A 19,742-nucleotide genomic window follows, 5' to 3' on the forward strand; every position below is an offset into this window, starting at 1 on the left:
CAGGTTATAAAAACACCACTTCTCTTCAATTAATCTAAAAATATTATGCGCCCCCAGTTGGAATCCCAAAGTTATCTTCTATTTGGAAACTGAAGTTATTTTCAGGTCCATGTGGAATACTAAATATGTAGCTCAAGAACTTTTGAAAAATGGGGAATGGGTATGACAGATTGATTTACTAGATATTAAAACGAACCACAAAGCTGAAATAAATGAAATAGTATAAACATTCCAAATTTATAGAAAAAGGTTGATAGGATAAGTGATTAACTATCAAGAAAAAAAATTAAATTCCTATAGACCCCATGCCTCATATCAAAACAAATTCCATTTGGATTCCACTGTAAAAATAAAACCAGACACCTATTAGAAGAAAACATATATTATTGTTAGAGAAACACTTTGACTTTCTAAGGAGGAGATACAATTAACACACAAAACTTGAAAATGTGCATACTAACTACTTTCCCTGACCCAAACGAAATGTCACATGTTTTAAAAGGTACAAGTATAAATTGGAAAAATATTTCTAGCCTGAAAGAGAGTCAAAAGGTTAATTTTCTTAATAGGTAAAGAGCAATTAAAACACAATGTGACAAACCAAGATCAGCATTTCAACAGGAGAAAAGGAAAAAGGGGATAGACAAGTAGTTGGCTGAAGAAGAAATGCCAACAAATACAGACATGTACTTAAAATTCTGTTTTTAAATTAAATTGTTTATTTATTCTAATTTACTATACATGATGGCAGAATGCAATTCATGTCATATTACACATATAGAGCACAATTTTTCAAGTCACGGATTGTACACAAAGTATTTTCATACCATTTGAGTCTTCATACACGTACTTAGGGTCATGATGTCTAACTCATTCCACCATCATTCCTAACCCTTTGCCCTCTCCATTCCCCTCCCTCCCCTTTGCCCTATCTAAAGTTCCTCTATTTCTCTCATGTTTCCCCCTCCCCCATTGCCATTATGAGTCAGCATCCTCATATCAAAGAAAACATTTGGCCTTTATTTTTCAGGGATTGGCTTACTTCACTTAGCATTATATTTTCCAACTTCATCCATTTACCTGCAAATGCCATGATTTTATTCTCTTTTAATGCTGAATAATGTTCCACTGTGTATATATACCAAAATTTCCCTATCCATTTATCTACTAAAGGACATCTAGGTTGGTTCCATAATTTGGCTATTATGAATTGTGCTGCTATAAACTTTGATATTGTAGTATGCTGTTTTTAAGTCCTTTGAGTATAAAGCAAGGGGTGGGATAGCTGGGTCAAATGGTGGTTCCATTCCAAGTTTTCCAAGGAATCTCCATACTGCTTTACAGATTGGCTGCACCAATTTGCAGTCCTACCAGCAATGTAGGAGTGTGCCTTTTCCCCCACATCCTCGCCAACACTTATGGTTGTTTGTATTTTTGATAGCTGCCATTCTGACTGGAGTAAGATGAAATCTTAGTTTTGATTTGCATTTCTCTAATTGCTAGAGATGTTGAACATTTTTTCCATATGTTTGTAATTGATTGTATATCTTCTTCTGAGAAGTGTCTGTTCAGGTCCTTGGCTCATTTATTGACGGGGTTATTTGTTTTTTTGGCATTAAAGTTTTTGAGTGCTTTATATATCCTAGAGATCAGTGCTCTATCTGATGTGCTTGTGGTAAATATTTGCTCCCATTCTGTAGGCTCTCTATTCACCTCATTGATTGTTTCTTCTGTGGAGAAGAAGCTTTTTAGTTTGAATCCATCCCATTTATTGATTCTTGGTTTTAATTCTTGTGTTACAGGAGTCTTATTAGGAATATCAGGACCTAATCCAATGTGATGGAGATTTGGGCCTACTTTTTCTTCCATTAGGTGCAGGTCTCTGGTTTAATTCCTAGGTCCTTGATCCACTTTGAGTTGAGTTTTGTGCATGGTGAGAGACAGAGGTTTAATTTCATTTTGTTACATGTGGATTTCCAGTTTCCTCAACACCATTTGTTGAAGAGGATATCTTTCCTCCAATGTACGTTTTTAGTGCCTTTGTCTAATATAAGATAGCTGTAGTTATGTAGGTTAGACTCTGTGTCCTCTATTCTGTACCATTGGTCTACAGGTCTATTTTGGTGCCAATACCATGCTGTTTTTGTTACTATTGCTCTGCAGTATAGTTTTAGGTCTGGAAGAGTAATGCCTCCAGCTTCACTCTTCTTGCTAAAAGATTGCTTTGGCTATTCTGGGTCTCTTATTTTTTCTAGATGAATTTCATGATTGCTTTTTCTATTTCTATAAGGAATGCCATTGGGATTTTGATTGAGGTTGCATTGAATCTGTATAGTGGTTTTGGTAGTATGGTCATTTTGACAATATTAATTCTGCCTATCTAAGAACAAGGAAGGTCTTTCCATTTTCTAAGATATTTTTAATTTCTTTCTTTAGCATATTGTAGTTTTCATTGTAGAGGTCTTTCATCTCTTTTGTTAAATTTATTACCAAGCATTTTATTTTTAGTTTTTTGAGGCTATTGTAAATGGGGTGGTTTTACTAGTTTCTCTTTCAGTGGAGAAATGCCTTTGATTTATGGGTGTTGATTTTATATCCAGCTACTTTGCCGGATTCATTTATTAGTTCAGGAGATTCCTGGTGAAATGTTTTCGGTCTTCTAGGTATAGAATCATATCATTTACAATTGAGTTTTTCTTTTCCTGTCCATATCCCTTTAATTTCTTTTGTCAGTCTCATTGCTCCGGCTAGAGTTTCAAGAACTATGGTAAATAGAAATGGTGACAGAGGGCACCTCTGTCTTCTTCCAGTTTTTAGAGGGAATGCTTTCAATTTTTCTGCATTAAAATTATTTTCTTCAGCAAAAATGTAATGTCAACCAAAATGAAATGGAACGTGGTTAGCCATGGTTACTAAGTCTTAGGTTGGAGAAGGCATGGGTAAATAAAACCTCTTCCACACTGTTGGTAGGGTAGACAGGGACAAGAAATTTCCAGAGGACAATTTAGATAAACCTCTCCAAAACTTTAAAATTCTAGTCTTTGTATTAACTCAGAACTTTTATTCTTATGTGGTTATGTCAATAAAAATTAATACATCTGGCTGTAGGGATTATCATTACAATAATAATAGTAAAGACCACAAATAATCATGTAAAATAAATTATGGAGAGTTGATATACTACTTAATATCATGAAAAACTTCTACCATAAATGGTCCTGTAAAACGAGCAAATTACTTAATAAGTACAGGAATATAATTACATATATATATAATATATATACACATGCATATGTAATTTTATTTCTATACACACACACACACACACACACACACACACACATATATATATATATATACAGAAAGTTTGGGGGTTTTTTTGCAAATAAGTATGTCTATATTTGAGTGTGTATGTAAATGCATGTTAACACATAAACATATATATGTATATATGTACATATATTTCTAACTAAATAGACACAGACAAGTATTAGTAATAATTATTGATAGGAAATAAGAATATAAGTGATTCTAATTTTATGTCCTTTCATGAATCTACATTTTCTAAAATTTTCACAACAAACACATATTAACATAGGAGTAAGAAAACATGAAAAAAAAAACACTTTTACACTTTAAAACAGGTATGCTTTCCTTAAGGCAGCAGAAATCCCTTTTTCACATGAAATCTTATGTGAAAACCCAACTCACAGAAGCTAGGGTGGCAGGCCTAGAGTCCTGTTCACTTGGTGGATGTCCTTGAAGACCCACTTTGGAGGGTCAGGGCTAGAGGATTCTGTACCATGCACACTGCCACCCTCTCTAGGAGTAAAGTGCTTTTAGTGAGCCCTGACCATGTAAGCGAGGCCCGTGACTTCTGCCTGGTACGTAATAACTCATAAACTAACAGCCCATTCCATTTTGATTCACTGCATTCCATATTATATATTCATTTATTGAGCATTAAAATTTTTCCCCCAGATTTTAACTTTGCATCACATTAGTTTACCTATGGACTAGAACTAAAAGATTTTATCATTACATTGGGGGGAACTCGAAGGATTATACTTTATACCACCAGCCTCAGATTTCCTTGAAGGTCAATATGAGAAATGACCACAGGAAGAATGAATCTCCATCTTCTCTAAAAGTAGCATTAAATACATTTTTCCATTCTGATGTTCAAAGTTCCTTACATAAGGATGCATGTGACAAATTCTCCCAAAATTTTAGTACTGGAAAAAAAATTGCTATTTTTATAAATAAGTATGATTTCCTTTTATAATGCTGTTTTATTCCTATATATCTCCTCATGTTTCCTTTTTGACTTTATCTTCCATAAAGCTCAGAATCATGTTTATTGCCAAGTTATAGAAACAAACAGCTGCCCTATCTTGCAGAAAAACTCTCTCAGAACACTTTCGTATTTATCCTCAACTAAATGGTCCCATGATATGCATGGCTCATGTTATGTGATTTTGAGATAGATCATTTTCACACACAGAAATGCACTGTATGACTTTTAGGCAATAGTGTGTGTGTGTGTGTGTGTGTGTGTGTGTGTGAGAGAGAGAGAGAGAGAGAGAGAGAGAGAATGTGCATTCATTAAACTTCAACAGCAGACTAAAAGACATTCAGTGGGTTAAACATACTTCTTTACCTTTCAGGAAGGTACAATGTTTAATTCTTATTGTCAACTTTACTTAGATCATTTTACAACAAGTACTAAAGAGGGCACAGAATATGGGGGCAGGCCCTCAAGTTTGACAATGATATCAATAGTTTATCTATGTTATTTCATTTTAAGGGATGTGATTATTCTTTTAGTGTTGTTGTTTTTTCTGAGATGCATAATAACATGGCAATGTACTAACACAGTAGAATTTGCACTAAAAATAATTTGGGTACAAGGGCCTAATAGGGGCAGAATCTTGATCATTGGAATTGGGAGGCAGCTTTCTGTTCTAGCATTAGCACTGTTGAGGCTCTGCAGTAAGTTGGGTCAGTTGATGAGAGAAGAAGGCTGTCACTTCTAAAACAATTTGCCACAGCATTCACAAGAGCACCCAGACCAACCAGAAGCAAGCACACCAGTCAGGCCCCCAGGACTCTATCTTCCCACTCTTGGAGGTCTGCATAATAATCCACAGGTGAGCTTCCATCAAAGTAGTGATGCTTGGTATTCAAGAGTCCAGAATCTGGACTTCCATTTCCTAAATTTAAACCCTAGTTTACCACTCAATGTTGACTGAGTAAAATGGGGATAGTGTCTTATTTTGAGTCTTTCTGTAAATTAATGAGATCGTCAGTTAAAGGCAGCCAGCCAGAGCCTGGCTCATGGTCCATCTTCAATTTAGGTCAATTTTTATTGTTTTTTGTTATTTAGACTTAAAGCATCACCTACTAAAATGCAAGTACCCAGCGAAGCATGTCTCGTTATTGGTTAATACCTTAGCAGAGATTCTCACCATGTGACTGTCAGTTAAGATGCAGAAGGCAGCAGCAAGGGATTCAGGTTTGAAACCTGGGAGAAGCAGGGAATCAGCCTTTAGGAGAGAAATAGCTCTGACATTTGCTCGGAGCCTCAGTGATTCTTCTACATGGAAAAGCACCCAATCACTGCAGGTACTCAAGCGTAAACCCTCACAGTCACAGAAAGGCGACCTAATTGTGGAAGCCAGATCACAGGATCCATGGCCCTCGGGCCTTGGGACTGCCCCTCTATCAGCTGCCCCACCTCAGAGGACTCCCTACGTGGACTTTCTGTGCTAAGAGACATACAAGTGCAAAGCTGCCACGTTGAATCTGTGTTTTCTGACTTGCCAAGCGCACAGGCAGAGATCACAAACACTGGTGTGTGGGAGATGGCCATTCCCGGGGAGGCTGTCTACACTGGATCCTGTGCTGACGGCAGGTGGAAAGTCAAGGTCTTTCTCTATGGAACAATTATGTGTGTACCCTTTCCCACTAAGTGCAGACTTCCATTTGTAAAGTCATCCATCACCCCTATAAATCAGTCATCTCAACACCCTCTCCCATCCAGCAAGGAGAGAAGAGCATTTTGGAGACATTCTATGAAGCTATTATGTATAAAATGGATGGATTATTATTATGATTTCTCCCAAGGGTACCAAGGAGAGGCTGATTCTGAACAAATCATTCACATTCACTCCTTGAGAGAGACTTCATTTCACTTCCTGCTGGGTCAGGGAGGAGTACACACCTAGACACGTGCATACACACACACACACACACACACACACACACACACACACCCAGCTCCCTGTGCGGCATGAAGTACTGACCTGTTAGGCCGGCAGCCTCGGCGGACAGGAAGGCACTCCAGGACAGGAGGAAAAACAGGCCCGTTTCCAGCATTGGGAACTCACACAGTTTGGTAAATTTGGTCAAGTGATAAAATGTGTTAAGGGAAACACCAACTGGTTTGACAGCTACATCACCGTACTGGCTGAGAAAAGCTGATCTGGTAATGGTATTTCAGAGTGAAAGACTGATTTTCAGTGCCAATCTCAGTGGGCCCTTCTCGAAGACCAGAGCGAATTCCATGCTTTGCTGGGGGCTGAACATGCCCACGAAAATAATTCAAACCTGTGTTCAGACAGCGGAGGTGTCTAGGAAGAGTATAAACCCAGCAAATTGTGGGTGCAAAACCTCTGGAAGTTGGCCTCAGGCCATGCGTGGGGTGTGCCCTTAGGAGAGCTGTGGCAGGTACCCAGGAGCCCAGGAGAGTATGGCTAGAAGGAGGTCCCCAGGGAGCAGCCTGGTCTTCCACTGTCCTATGTGGGCTGGCAATAAAGACAGTGCCTGTTCCCACAGTGTGGAGAGTGGCATGAGGTGAAGTTGCTAAGAATGTTTTGAATGGTTTAGAAAGCACAGAGTGCCAGGAGGCAGGATGACCTCGGTGGGCTCGGAAACTGACTCCACATGGGTTTGTATTCACCATATCCACATTTCTTGACCCCTCTGGGCTTCTGATGTCCTTTCAAAAAGTGAAGGTAATACTACAGTCTACCTCATTGGCAGTTATACCAATTAGTACATGTTAAAAACTCAGAAAAGCACCCTGCAACAAAAGTGATATTATTTTTTTTCTGTTAGCGATATAAATTTTTTTTTAAAAAATCTTTGCTGAAAATAGAACTAGCAAGACCCCCAAAGCAACTCTATGGAGTGAAAAAGGGCTGCCCTTAGGCACCTTTCAAAACCCCTTTTGTGGCTTGGAGGAGGGAAGCCTTTGTTTCTAGAGGAATTCCTCAGAATTCCTCTTGTGATTTGTCTTAAAGAGGATGCTCTTAAAAAAAGAAATAAGTAAATATAAATGTATTCATAAATAAATTATATATATATATATAAAAAGAGGAGGCTCAGTCCAGGCTTAAGTAACAGGATCTCAAAGGGCTACAGGGCCTTATTTTTACTTAACCTCCTCTAGAAAGTAGCTGGGTTCTGAGTTAACCCCCAGGTGCAGAGCCTGGAGCTACAAGCCGAGGACACTCTGCCTCAGTCAGGAAGGGAGATCAGGGGATGCAGGTGGAGGGACAGCAGTGCACCTGCCTCCCTCAGGCCTGTTGGCCCTGCGAGTCCTAGCTGTGAAGCCTTAGCCAAGTTGTTTAACCTAAATTGTACTCCTTCAGCTGTAAACTTGAGATAATAACAGCACCTGCCTTTGGGCATCCTTGCAAAATCTGAGATAATCCATGCAAGATGCTCAGGGCAACTTCTGGCACATGGTACACCTCTCAATGAACATTAGATGATATTATTAGTGTCATGTTCATTGTTACTGGTGCATGACCCATCGTGAGCTCCTTGACCTCCTCATGCCTCAGTTTCCTCGTGTGCAAAGTGAGGATGATAATAACCTGTCCTACAAGGTTGATCCAAATGAGGTGGTGCATGGCCAGACATTGCCTAAGTGTTCCTGTCACCATTATTATTGCTCTGTTCTAAACCACACATGACCTTCAGGGCAACTCCAGCTAGTGATTAAGACGCAACAGGAAGAAGTGGTTTGGGAGTATGCATTTTCACTCTGGACTCACTTATTGATGACAGGGCTTTGGCCCATAGCTTATCCTTTCTAAGCTGTTGGTACCCAATAAATATAAGCACTGCTGATATGGTGGAGCCATGTGCAGCCCCAGTCAGTCCCACCTCCACCAGGGCAAATACTGGTCTTCCCTTCCTGGGGTACTTACTGCATAGCCCTGGCTTCCATCCTACCTATCTTCAAGGCCAAGCCCAGATCCCTCTCTGCATAAAAATACCACTTTTCAAATTATTTTTTGGAACAGTTGGCCAAGAGTCTCTTGGACTATTCCAGACACAGTCGTCTTTCTCTGAATTTTTACAGTCCCAATAGCTTGCATACAGCTTTGGCACTTTCTATCCAGTTCTCAGTGTGGAGCTTGTCTTCCCAAGCGTGCCATTCATTGTGGGCAGAGACCATATTTTATTCATCTTGACTCTTTGTAGACACCCTCATTAGAACGGAGCCTTTTAGCAGCTGTTCAGTGAATCTCAGGGCCAGTCCTCATGGAAAAAGACTCCAACAGTTTGCATTTCTTACCTTGGGCTCTGATCCCTTGTGGCCACATTCCTTTCTTCTCTTTCCTCTGGGATTTTTGGCCATCGTTTTTTTGTCTTTTTGTGTCTTCTCTCTGGCCTCAAGTCCTCAGAGTTGACATTGATCCTCTGGCTTTCTTCCCCAACTCTGACTCACTTTTGCCCCATCCAGCTATTCTGGGTGAAGAGCATACTAGAACAAGGACACTCCCACCCCACCCAGGATCCTTCAGGAACTCTACCCATCCTCCCTACTCCCTAACATCAAAGAAAGGATCTAAGGACACAGTGTCCCAGATATGGCAAATATATCATTTCTGCATTGTTTGCAGGTTCCCTTCGATGAAGTAGTTATGGATACTTTTTAAATCCATAGTGATATCTGGCTTGGCTTATCCTGTAGGCTAGTGACGGTCACAAGCATGAAAAGGAGGCAGAGCCCAGCCAGGTTATCACCCCCAGTTCATCCTATGTTCATGATGCTGGACCTTCAGTTCTTCCTCTCGACCCTAGGATAGCCAATCCTGATGTTCTCTGCCCACTACTTTCCCTACATTGCATTTTTTAAAAGGCTGTTGATAGTCTAAGATCAGACATGATCAAGAGCACTAGTATTGACCCTAGACAAGAAAGATCCTGGCCCCCTCTGCCATGGGTGCCAATCTGTGCCTCCTGGGGCAATCACTCAGAACCAAGATGGACTTAGCAGGGCTTTATCCAACTTGAACCATTTACTGGCCTGGAGGTTGTTCAGCCTCAGAAACATTCCACGGATACTGGGTGCTCTCAGAAGACCCCAGCTTTCCACAGACAGATAAAGGATATCAGTGCTGTGACAACAGCATATGCAGACCCCATTGCGAATGAGCCAGCGAAGATCCCCAGGAAATTCCCCACAGACTGGAAGAACGCTGCGGTGTCAAATGCATTTGGATTCTCCTTGGGACTGTAAATGGATATAGAACTGAAAAGACAAGAGGAAAGGCTAGTCAGTGACTTCCATCTTATGGCCCAGATAAGTAGTTCAACAGTCCCCACCCCCTTTGGGAGAGACACTCTGTCCTATAATTTGGGTGCTGCTTGGAAGGGTTGAGGGGGAAAGGATGAAGAGGAAAAAGAGGTAGAGAAAACAGAAAGCTCTCTCTTACCTTACAGCCCAATCCCATGGTATCCATATATTTCTGCCAGTCAATAAACATTTTTATATTGGAAGGGTCATAAAGAATATTGTTTCTGAGCAAACTAGGCATTAAAACATGGTAGGTGTATATGGAATCTGCTGAGAAGATAGATAACTGTGAATTATTTAGTGGCCATATGTCTTCAGTGCTGTTATATATTCACAAATGTTCCTGATAAAAAGTGCACTTTTATGGCCTGTGCACAAATGGGTGATACAAATCATGGCGTGCACAAAATATTCTGCGGTGATCTTGTCATAAACCACAAAGCCTTCCTCTCTCCAGCATAACCCTTCAGAAACAGAGCCCTGGTGGCATTCAGAACATCACAATATTAACCCCCAGGGAGAGACAAAACCCTCATCTTCCCACCATAACAAATGGCAGCAGCTGCCCAAGGTCATCTTTTATACCCCAATTCTGGTGGCTGCCAACAGATTTATTTCCATAGAGAAAAATCAATCCACCAATAAGCAGTCTGTTCACTTAAATATTTTTGAGAATATTGTACTTTTTTAAAAAAAAAAACAAACCAAGGCCTCAAACCCTAGAGTGTTAATATGAATAAAGAGGTGGGCCTTCTTTGGGGATATGTGAACTCCATATTATAGCATTAAAATGAAAAGATGCATGGGAACTAGCAACTTCAGGGAGACAAAAGAAGTAATATTTATTTATTTATTTATTGCAATTTTTCTTTTAACATGGGGTATTTAAAACTAATCGGGAAAAATCAAGAATTTGGCAGTGGATTCTGGAAAAGACTATGGCAGTATGGAGAGAAAATACACTAGATCCAATGACTAAGATGAAACTGGGATTTATAGAGCTGTAACTGGATCTTCTGTGCTCAGACGATTAGAACGTGTTAACTCTCTGACCTGACTTTTTCCATCTAGAGACTAGTTAAGGCAGTGCAGGGGGAACAGATTCCATTTCTCCTTCTGGAAGATACATGGCATAAAGAAGGTAGTTTTAAATGTTCTTAGTTTCCCCCTCAATGTCTTTAAACCCCCAAAGTAGGCCAAACACTTCTGCTTTGATCCTGTAATTGGATAAGGAAGATGAATGTGGATCTTGAATGGAGCTCTGAAATATATGCGAGAAAAGGATTGCCTTTGAAGTGATTTTCTTTTTTGTAAAGTGTTATGCTTTGCAGGAAAAAAAGGAAAAGCAAACCCATATTCAGGGCCTCTGTATTTGCCAGTCCTGGGGAAAGGTGTAACCCTCCCGTGGCCATCAGGAAACCTGGTGCCCAAGGCTGTGAAGTCTGAAGTGTTGGCCTTGACTTTCAGCAGATTTCCTCATTCTGGGGAAGAAACAATGGACAAGGAAACTGCTACACTTCTTTCTTCCTTTCAAACAAAGGTTTTTGCATGGTAATGTAGCTTTGTAAATAACTGAAATTCCCAGGGCTGCTTCCAGTAGATCTGAGCCACAGAAAGGATAAAGCCATCTCCACACCCCTAGAAGGGTTTTCTCTGTCTGGCAGCTTCTGGAACATACCACCATCACATCATTTGGCCATATTCTGTACCATTATTTATCTAATGTTTTACTTTAAATCAACTCATTTACATTCAAAAGTAAGAGATTTTATTAAAGAATATGTATGCTATCATAAGTTTGATGTGATAGATATATTTCTTCTTAATGAATGTAGGATAAGTAATTTGAAAAAAAAAAATTCCCCAGAGTGTTCCCTAAACTCATCTCCATAATCCCACTGATTTGGAGTCTGTGCTTGGGAAGGCCATCCAACAGGGTACAGCCTCTGTGTGTCCAATTGTATATCCTTCTCATGATTTTTGACTTAACTGAAGGAGAAGGCTTAACTCCCCTGGGCTATGCAGATGATCCATTGAATTTGCCATGCCTGGCTCCCCAGGACAGGCTCACTGGGTTTCTGCTATGTTCTAGGTGATGTACTAGGTACAGAGTGCTGGGGGCAGACAAGGAGGCACACAGAGAAGGGGAGCAGAATTCTATTCAACATTTTATTAACACTTGGTACATGCAAGTCACAACCAGGCAGAAAAGCCCAAGACACCAACACATATGGCTCTAGTCCCAGTGCTGAGTGTGAGGCTGAGAGAGATACACAAAATGTAATGGGACAGAAGAGGAAAGGGGCACTGTTTTAACATAAAGGAGGTAGTTATTTGAGCAAGGTTTCAAGTGGACACACAGTGATGGGGAGAGGGTCTTCCAGGCAGTGGGAAGAAAGTGAAGAAAGGCAGGGAGGAAGGCGAGTTCGGGGCACATTCTAGCTGTAGCTGCGTGATCAGGGCTGGAGCCCGAAGTGTATACCCAGGCCTATGGCGAAGGGGGTGTGGGAGGCGCCATCTTGAGCCCTTGACTCCGTGCTCGGAACACATAGGAACCCACGCAGGGATATAATGCTTAGTCCTCTTACGCCTACATTTAATTTGGTTCAATTCTATAACATTTCTGAGCGATGAATAGGGCCAGTATAGCAAACCCTCCCTCCCTCCTTTCTTCCTTTTTCCTTTTTATAAAATAGACTGAGGAAAAGAGAAATTAGGGTCACACAGCAACCATGTTCACAAAGTCAGTCTCTTATTTCTTCCTTTAAAAATGTCATCATTTTAGGAACCCACATGAACCCATATTGGGGTAGCTGAGTAGCGCTGACTGTCAACGTAGGCATCCTGAAGCAGAGCCCAGGAGCTTGGCCTGCATGGTCCTGCACGGTCCTGCACACAGGGATGAGTCAGCCCTGGGCCCCAGTAGGCATAGTCAGGGCTCCTCAAGGGAACCTGCTCATGTGCTTGCTGGGCCTGGGCCTTGTTCCTCTTCATATGCTCAGGACACGGTCTGGTATCAGTCATGTGGCAGGTTATATAAAGGTTGATGGAAGGAAGGTTGATGAATGGGAAGAAGAAGGGAGAAAGGAAGTCATGCGGGAAATAAGGAGGCTAGCGAAAGGAAGCATCTCTCAAAACGAGTCACCATTCACCAGATTTTAACTGGGCATTGACTATATGTAGTCATGTTGGGGGTACTTTGGGGGTTGTCAGTGCACCAATAAAACTGACACTAGTGTTTTTTCACTTGAGCCCAAAATTTGACACCTGTTGCCTGCCTGGTCTTGGAAAGGTACTTCATCCTATGGAGACTCAATTTCTTTCCATGTTAATGGAGATGACAGTAGTGTTTATCCTCTAGAAATGTGAGGATCAGAGACACATTTAAACTCACATTTGTACTTTGTAGATTTCAGAACCATTCACAGAGTGTGATTATTTTGTTTTCCTCAAAATAAATACCCAGTGAAAGGTTATTGTCACTAGACTTGTCATCCTGTTAAGGACTTTCCACAGGTCTCACGAAGACAGACAGCAGAGTTGTGGGTGCTAAACAGCGTCTCAATTCTGACTGTGAGCAGAAGGGTGGTGTTTGGCCTCCTGGGATGAGCTTTGAGGTCATTAGGAAGGAGCTAGTCACTTTGCACACGGACAGAAGTGGGTGTAGGGCAAGAATGGACCGACCAGACGGATGCCCCAGGAAAATGGCCATGGGAATGACAAAAAGTTATTTTAATTGCAGAGGAGTTGATTCAGGACCCCAGGGAGGGAAGAAGCATCTTCAGCAGGCTAAGCAAGGGTCGTCTCCAGAGACAAGAGCAAGCCAGGTGCCTCAGCTTGAGTTGTGCCTCAGTGAGTTTAGTGAGGGGTATTCTGCAGGCAAATGCCCTCTGTCTTCTGGTGAGAAATGAGGTAAGGTGGGCAGGGGTCTCACGGCCCAGGAAGGCTGCAGTTCTTGGGATTGCCAAGATTTTAGAAAGCTGTTCCTCTAGGCTCTTGCTCCTGGCAAGGGACATCTCTCTGGGTTCTGGTTTCTAGCAGCAACACTGGCCTCTGAATTTTGTATCAGCAGATGCAAGGGGTTAGAAACAGCATGGGGTTTGGGTAGCACATGTGGGGTTTTCCAACTTCAACCCAAGCGAAAGATGGTATTGTTCCAGCAATTTCCGCCCTTTGGACTAATCTCCTAATCCCCTGTGCCACAGGAGATGCTTGAACCAGTGGATCTTAATACTGGAGGGGGAGAAGAGAAAAGGAATTGGATTTTCTGTCCTGTGCAGGGGGAAACACTTCAAAAGCCCTGCTTAGAGCACAAGCTGGTGAAAGTGGATCCACGGTCTCCACATTTTTAGAAATGAAAGTTTGAGTCGGATGGCACTAGTATCTTTGAAAATGATATGGCCAGAAATACACAGGAGTGTTTAAATATTTAGCTCATAAATTGGAAATAAGTCCAGGTTATTGATCCAGTCTACTCAGGAACAGATTATTCAGCAAAAACTAGTTTGATAACAGTATATGTGGTATCCATACTCAGAAATAAGCCTGTGCAGCATCTTTTATTTGAAAATGAATGATATATCCCAAATTCCTTTATAGAAGCAAATTAATTAGCATCATTTTAATAAGGTAATAAGGATCATTTTTTTCAGTATACCACTTAAGATTAAACAGGCACAAACAAGTTTCTAGTGTTTCTCAACAACCTGTCTTTTTGTCTGTATGATGTTTCTGAAAGAATAGACTTTCCTGAAAGAATAAGAATATTTTAGGGAGCTTCAAGGATGTAGACCTGCATCTGAGAACTGGGTGTCAATCTCAACCATCTTACTGGCTGTGTGACTTTGAGCAAGTTACTTAAACTATCTTTACCTCCTCCCTTTCTACAAAATGGCAAGAGAACCTACCACAGAGGATTGCTATAAGAATTAAATGACTAATGTTTATGCAGAACTTGGAATGGCATCTGGTATATAGAAAAAAACTAAACAATCATTTCCTAAGTCAATCTACCTTCTTCAAATGACAAGTCTGGTTTTTTTTTCTGCCTTCATTTCTCTGTTTTTCTCTGTGTGTGTGTGCTTGGTTTAGTTCTAAAAGAAGTATTCAATCTCCATGTCCAATCAACACCTTGGTCTAAACAGAACTAAAGCTTTGTCACCTGTCTCTCACACTCTGACAGGTTCCCTGGGTCCAGATCTCTTGGAGGCAGGGATCATTTGATCACATAAATAATTTTGTAAAGAATGGTAAGTGGCACATAGTAACTGCTCAACAAATATGAGTGATGAAGAAGGAGGAAAAAGTAAGAGAAGGAGGAAGAAAAAAAGATGCTGAGGGTGAATATGAGATAACAGCTGAAAGTGTGATATCACCCATGCCACCATCAGTGCCCCCAATGCCATCTCCCCCTCTGTGATTCTGGCCACCTTTCCATTCTGGATCCTACTAAGTCATCACTGTCTTGATCATGACAGTCTTCCTCAAGGTCTTCCAGCATGGAACACCAACCAATCCTGTTCTTCTTCACTGCTCCTGTTTAAATACTTTGCTGCAGAGAAACTACCCAACAGAAACTGCCTACCCATCCGCAGACCTCAAGCTGCCAGGCAGCTGCACTTTCACCCCACGCCCTCTTCTGAGGGGTCCTCCTAATTCCCAGAATGCTCTTGCAATCCGTGGTGCCTCCTTAAAACAACTGTTTTCTCCTCCCCTCTGTACACTCTTCCCTCCTGTGTTAACATGAATGACATCCGAGATACTTGAAAGCTTATGAAAAGGAAATGCTAAGCAAACACATTGTGTCCCTTTCATAATTTCTATGAATTTAATCAGTAAAGAAAAAAGATGAGAAAATGATTATGAGAGCCAAGTAGATACTAAATTCCTTCCATTTCCTCTGCCAAATCTTTAATCCCTAACAAAAAAAAATTTTCTAACTATCGGCACCAGTTCATTGAAGAGTTCTTGATTAGTTGGGACATAAATATGAAATGGTTTATTTCTTTTCCAATTACTGCTTTCAGCTTTACTATATTGAATCCCTCTTCATGCTGGGTAAGTAGTTCCATTAATGATGTCTTGGTCAAATTCCATTATTTAGTTTCTTTTAGTGATTAAAACTTAGTGCAGTCCAGCTTAAAGCCTAAATCTTCAAAGCGGGATTCCTCATCTCCCTGCAGAATCTTCTAGGGCATCCACAGGATAACTTAGAAAGGAGGAGGGGCGGTACCAGTGTCCCCTGGTGTTGGAGGCTGGAGGAGGGATGCCTGGCCCAGTCAGTGATGAGTAGAGTGTCCAGTCTCTGGGTCCTGCTGGATGCCTCTCTTAGAGCCCTCTGCCAACTCGATGGTGCCACTATTTTTTGAGAATTTCCTCATGGGTCTCGCTCAATCTTCCATTTGCTTTACCAGCTACAGGCATTCCCAGCCCATCTCCATGGCCGGGATTAGTGGCCAAATGGGCAGCTCAGTGGCTCTCACTCTTCTCCTGATCTCCAACTTTCTTAATGTGAGGTTCCCTGGCACACCCTCCCCAGGCCAAAAACACTGGGTTGGATGGGGTCATTCCACCTGCTCCCCAAACATATCAACCCAGGGGACCTCCAGGTCCTGCTCCAGATGACTCCTACTTTCAGAGTTCTGCAGGCAGAAGAGGCATCAGTCGCTGTGTTCTGATTCAATCCTGTAGCTGAGGAGCCATAGCCAATATCTTTCTTCCCTTACTCTGCTTTGAAAGGGCCTCAGCCCTCCTGCACATTCCTCCTCACTGCGGAGTGAGCTAGCAGCCCATCTTTCTGGGCGATTCTGGTGAAGTCCCTTTTACATGGCTGAGGGGAAAGAATTGCCCCCATGGGGAGAGGTAGAAGCTTTATACCCCAAACACTGCCCTCTCTCTGGAGAATACCTGCCCCTATCCTTCCCTGGTCTTTAGGAATCAGGCTGCTTCCTTTCATTAAGCTAGTTAGGATGCATGTGGTCCTCACAGCTGGGAAGTCCTGCTGCTCTTTTTATGATGCAGCCAGACAATAACATTTTTATTATTGTTGTTTTCAGATACTGTCCCGGATCCCAATGTGTGAAGCTGGAAGACCCCCGGGATGAACCCATCTTGTGACTTGTGACATTCATGTCCCAGTGCTTCCAGTTCCTCTTCTCCCTGTCTAGACCTGCCTGGTCATTCTGCAATTCAAGACACATTTTAAGGAGCAACACAACCCGGAGGGGGCAATAAAAAACGTGTGAAAGCTATTCTGTTTTGTTGGGCTTTGGTGTCACAGGCAACACCAAGCAGAAGAAACAATAATTACAAAACTATTTTGCATTTAAAATTCTTTATGCCTAAAAGAAAGAAAGAGAAGAAAGAAGAAAAAGAAAAAGAAACAAGTGGGTCCTTATCTATTATTTATCTTTTAATAACTGTACCAACCTGCCCTTTCTCAGAGAAGTTGCTTAATTATGAATAAGGAATTGATTTTTATGGGGCCAAGAATTGTGTGTACACATCGGAATTCATTCTGGCATCTGCCTGCCCATTATTCTGGCTTATGTTCTGCCAAAGGCTGGTGAAGCTCTGTCAGAAGAACCTGCTGTAAAACATAATGACTTCAGGAATTGGGGGCGTTCCAGGCACCCTGGGAGGTTAGAAGAGCTGCCTCTTAATAATAAGAGGTCCTGGCCAGAAGTTCACTGAGCATGAGTTCGTTGCATGGGGTTTTGCCTTCCCAAGGACCAATGGCCCTGAAGAGTGGAGATCTGGACTTGGGAAGGCACATTAATTAACTCTTTCAGCTTCTGGAGGACCATTAATTGACTTCTCCCTAAGGACCCAAATTCAAACCCAGAGAGTGATTTTTCTAAATCTTTGACAAAATATTGTTTTGCTATTTTGATGTCAGGAGAACAAGAAGAGGGAATTTCTGGTGGGAAGAATAAGCTATTGTATCTGGGCTCTACCAAGAATAATGCAGTCTCAGGATGAAATGGTCCCCTTCATCAACAGATATTCATTGAGCCCGTACTGTGTACAGACTTTGTTCTAAGCACTGACGAGACGTCAGGGAAGGAACAGCTCCTGACCTCTTTACATTTCAGTGGAGAAGACAACATAATAAACAGGTGAGCAAGTAAATGTATGATTTAATGACAGCAATTGTGTATTAGGTTTCTGTCACTGTGACCAGAATACCTGACAAGAATAATTTCGAGGAAGAAAAGTTATTTGGGGCCCATGGTTTCAGAGAGGTTCAGTCCACGGTGGGTCAGCTCTATTGCTCTAGGCCTGAGGCAAAGCAAAGAATGATGGGAGAAGGACAGAGTCAAGGAAAGCTCAAAACAGCCAGGAAGCAGGGGTGGGGCAGGCCAGGGACAAGATGTAGTCCCCAAGGGCATGCCCCTGGTGACCTAGTTCCTCCAGCTATACCCCACCTGCCTGCAGTTCCCCCCAGTAGTCTATTCAAATTATTAATCCAGCATATTGGCCAAATTATATTGTTATACTGTGTATGTGCATAAATATGTAACAATGAATCCCACCATTATGCCTAATTATAGTGCACTAATAAAAATATGAAAAACTAAAGCCAATAGGTGAATTTTTTTTCCCCATCAGATGGGTTAATCCAATGATGAGGTGCGGCTCTCATATTCTAATCATTTCAAGCCTCTGATGAGTAGGGTGCCCAGTATCTGGGTCCTACTGGATACCTCTCCTAGAGCCTTCTGCCAACATGGTGGTGCCACTATTTTTTGAGAACATTCTTGCCTTGTCTAACACATGAACTGTAGGGGAGACACCTCGTACTCAACCAGAACAGATTGAAAGGAAAACAAAGCAGCGAGAGAAGATAGGACAGAGAGGGACAGGGCGCTGCTTCAGAAGGGCCATCTGAGGAGGAGGATCACATGGAGACCTGTGTGGAATGAGGTCGGGGGAGCCACAAGGAGGCCACAAGGAGCCACAATGAGGTTGGGGGAGCCACAAGGCTGCAGGGAAGTGAGCAAGGGGAGGGCTGGGAAGCAGGGCCTGAATTGGGGTCCCAGACAGCTCTGGTGCAGATTTGATAGTGTTTTCTTCTAGGAGTGAAAGGGCAGCCACTGGAGGGTGTCTGGTAGAGGGAAAATTCCAGGTGAAGTCTTTTAATACCAACAGAGAAACCTGGACAAGAGACTACCTGTTCCCACTGTGCTCTCCAAAGGCTGATGCACCATGCCTCTCCTGGGCACTATGGCTGTGGCCACCTGAAGAAGAGACCACAGGGGAAGACCACCGTGGCCAGGAGGAGGACAGGGTAAGTACAAGAGTTTAAAGGGGACAGATGGATTCATCAGAACAGAGGCAGTGAGCATCTGAAAGGTGGTCATGCAGAGGAAGGATTGGCCTCATTCTTTGTTTCCAGCAGGTGAGATGAAGTCCCAAAGTAAAACATCAGGGAGAGATGTTAGCTTTATATTCTATTTCAAAATTTCCTCATTCTTAGAGCTGAATGAAAATGAGATGGATTCTATAAAAGGATGGTGGGTTCTTTGTAGTTGGAGATGCTTAGCCATAGAATGGAAGACATACTTGCGGGAGCTATAGACAGTTGGATGATGTGGCCTCGGGGAACCTCTCACCCCAAGGGTCATGGACTGGCTATTTTCCAACTTCATCCATGTCTGAGACAGGGCACTTAGCTTTGCTGTGCTCACCCAAATCCTGACACTAAAAATGGTGGCGTATGTGGGCCAGTGAGGACACGTGCGTCCACAGCAATGCAATGAAGGTGCCTGTGATGACTTAGGTTGAAGCAGGTTGATAATGACATCAGGAACAGTTACAAATTCCTGCACAGAATAAAGCCTTTGACAGTTTCCTAAGTGGCTCTGCTCCATTAAGTTCTGACTCGGAGGTGACAAAGAGAACTCTGAATTTAAAATTGGTTAAAAGGGAAGAAGAGTTAAAGGACGTTTGTTATAAATTATGTGTGCATTTTCTTTAAAAGGAGGCCTTAAATTACTTTTCAATTTAGCCTGAAAACTCTTTGTCAGAATTGAATTCATCTGTGGGCTTCAAGAAATTTTCTTAGACCTAATATTGAAAGTGAACCTGGAGATAGTTCTCAAGATAAAAGTAACTTGCAAATACTCTTCTTCTTTGTTTTCCCTTC

The 19,742-nt window shown here is 41.9% G+C and overlaps 1 protein-coding gene across 1 annotated transcript in view; it reads right to left on the minus strand.

Moving 5' to 3' along the window:
* SLC9A9 (solute carrier family 9 member A9) overlaps positions 1-19,742 on the minus strand; it is a 561,779-nt gene that overhangs the window by 289,951 nt on the left and 252,086 nt on the right. Inside the window, exons 7-8 of the mRNA XM_081301714.1 lie at positions 9,412-9,550; positions 6,306-6,411 (exon numbers count right to left, since the gene is read on the minus strand). Of these exons, the coding sequence (XP_081157840.1) occupies positions 6,306-6,411; positions 9,412-9,550 (245 nt within the window). The remainder of the gene's footprint in view (positions 1-6,305; positions 6,412-9,411; positions 9,551-19,742) is intronic.

This window comes from Spermophilus citellus, assembly GCF_964194105.1.
Source record: "Spermophilus citellus genome assembly, chromosome: 7".
Classification (NCBI taxonomy): domain Eukaryota; kingdom Metazoa; phylum Chordata; class Mammalia; order Rodentia; family Sciuridae; genus Spermophilus; species Spermophilus citellus.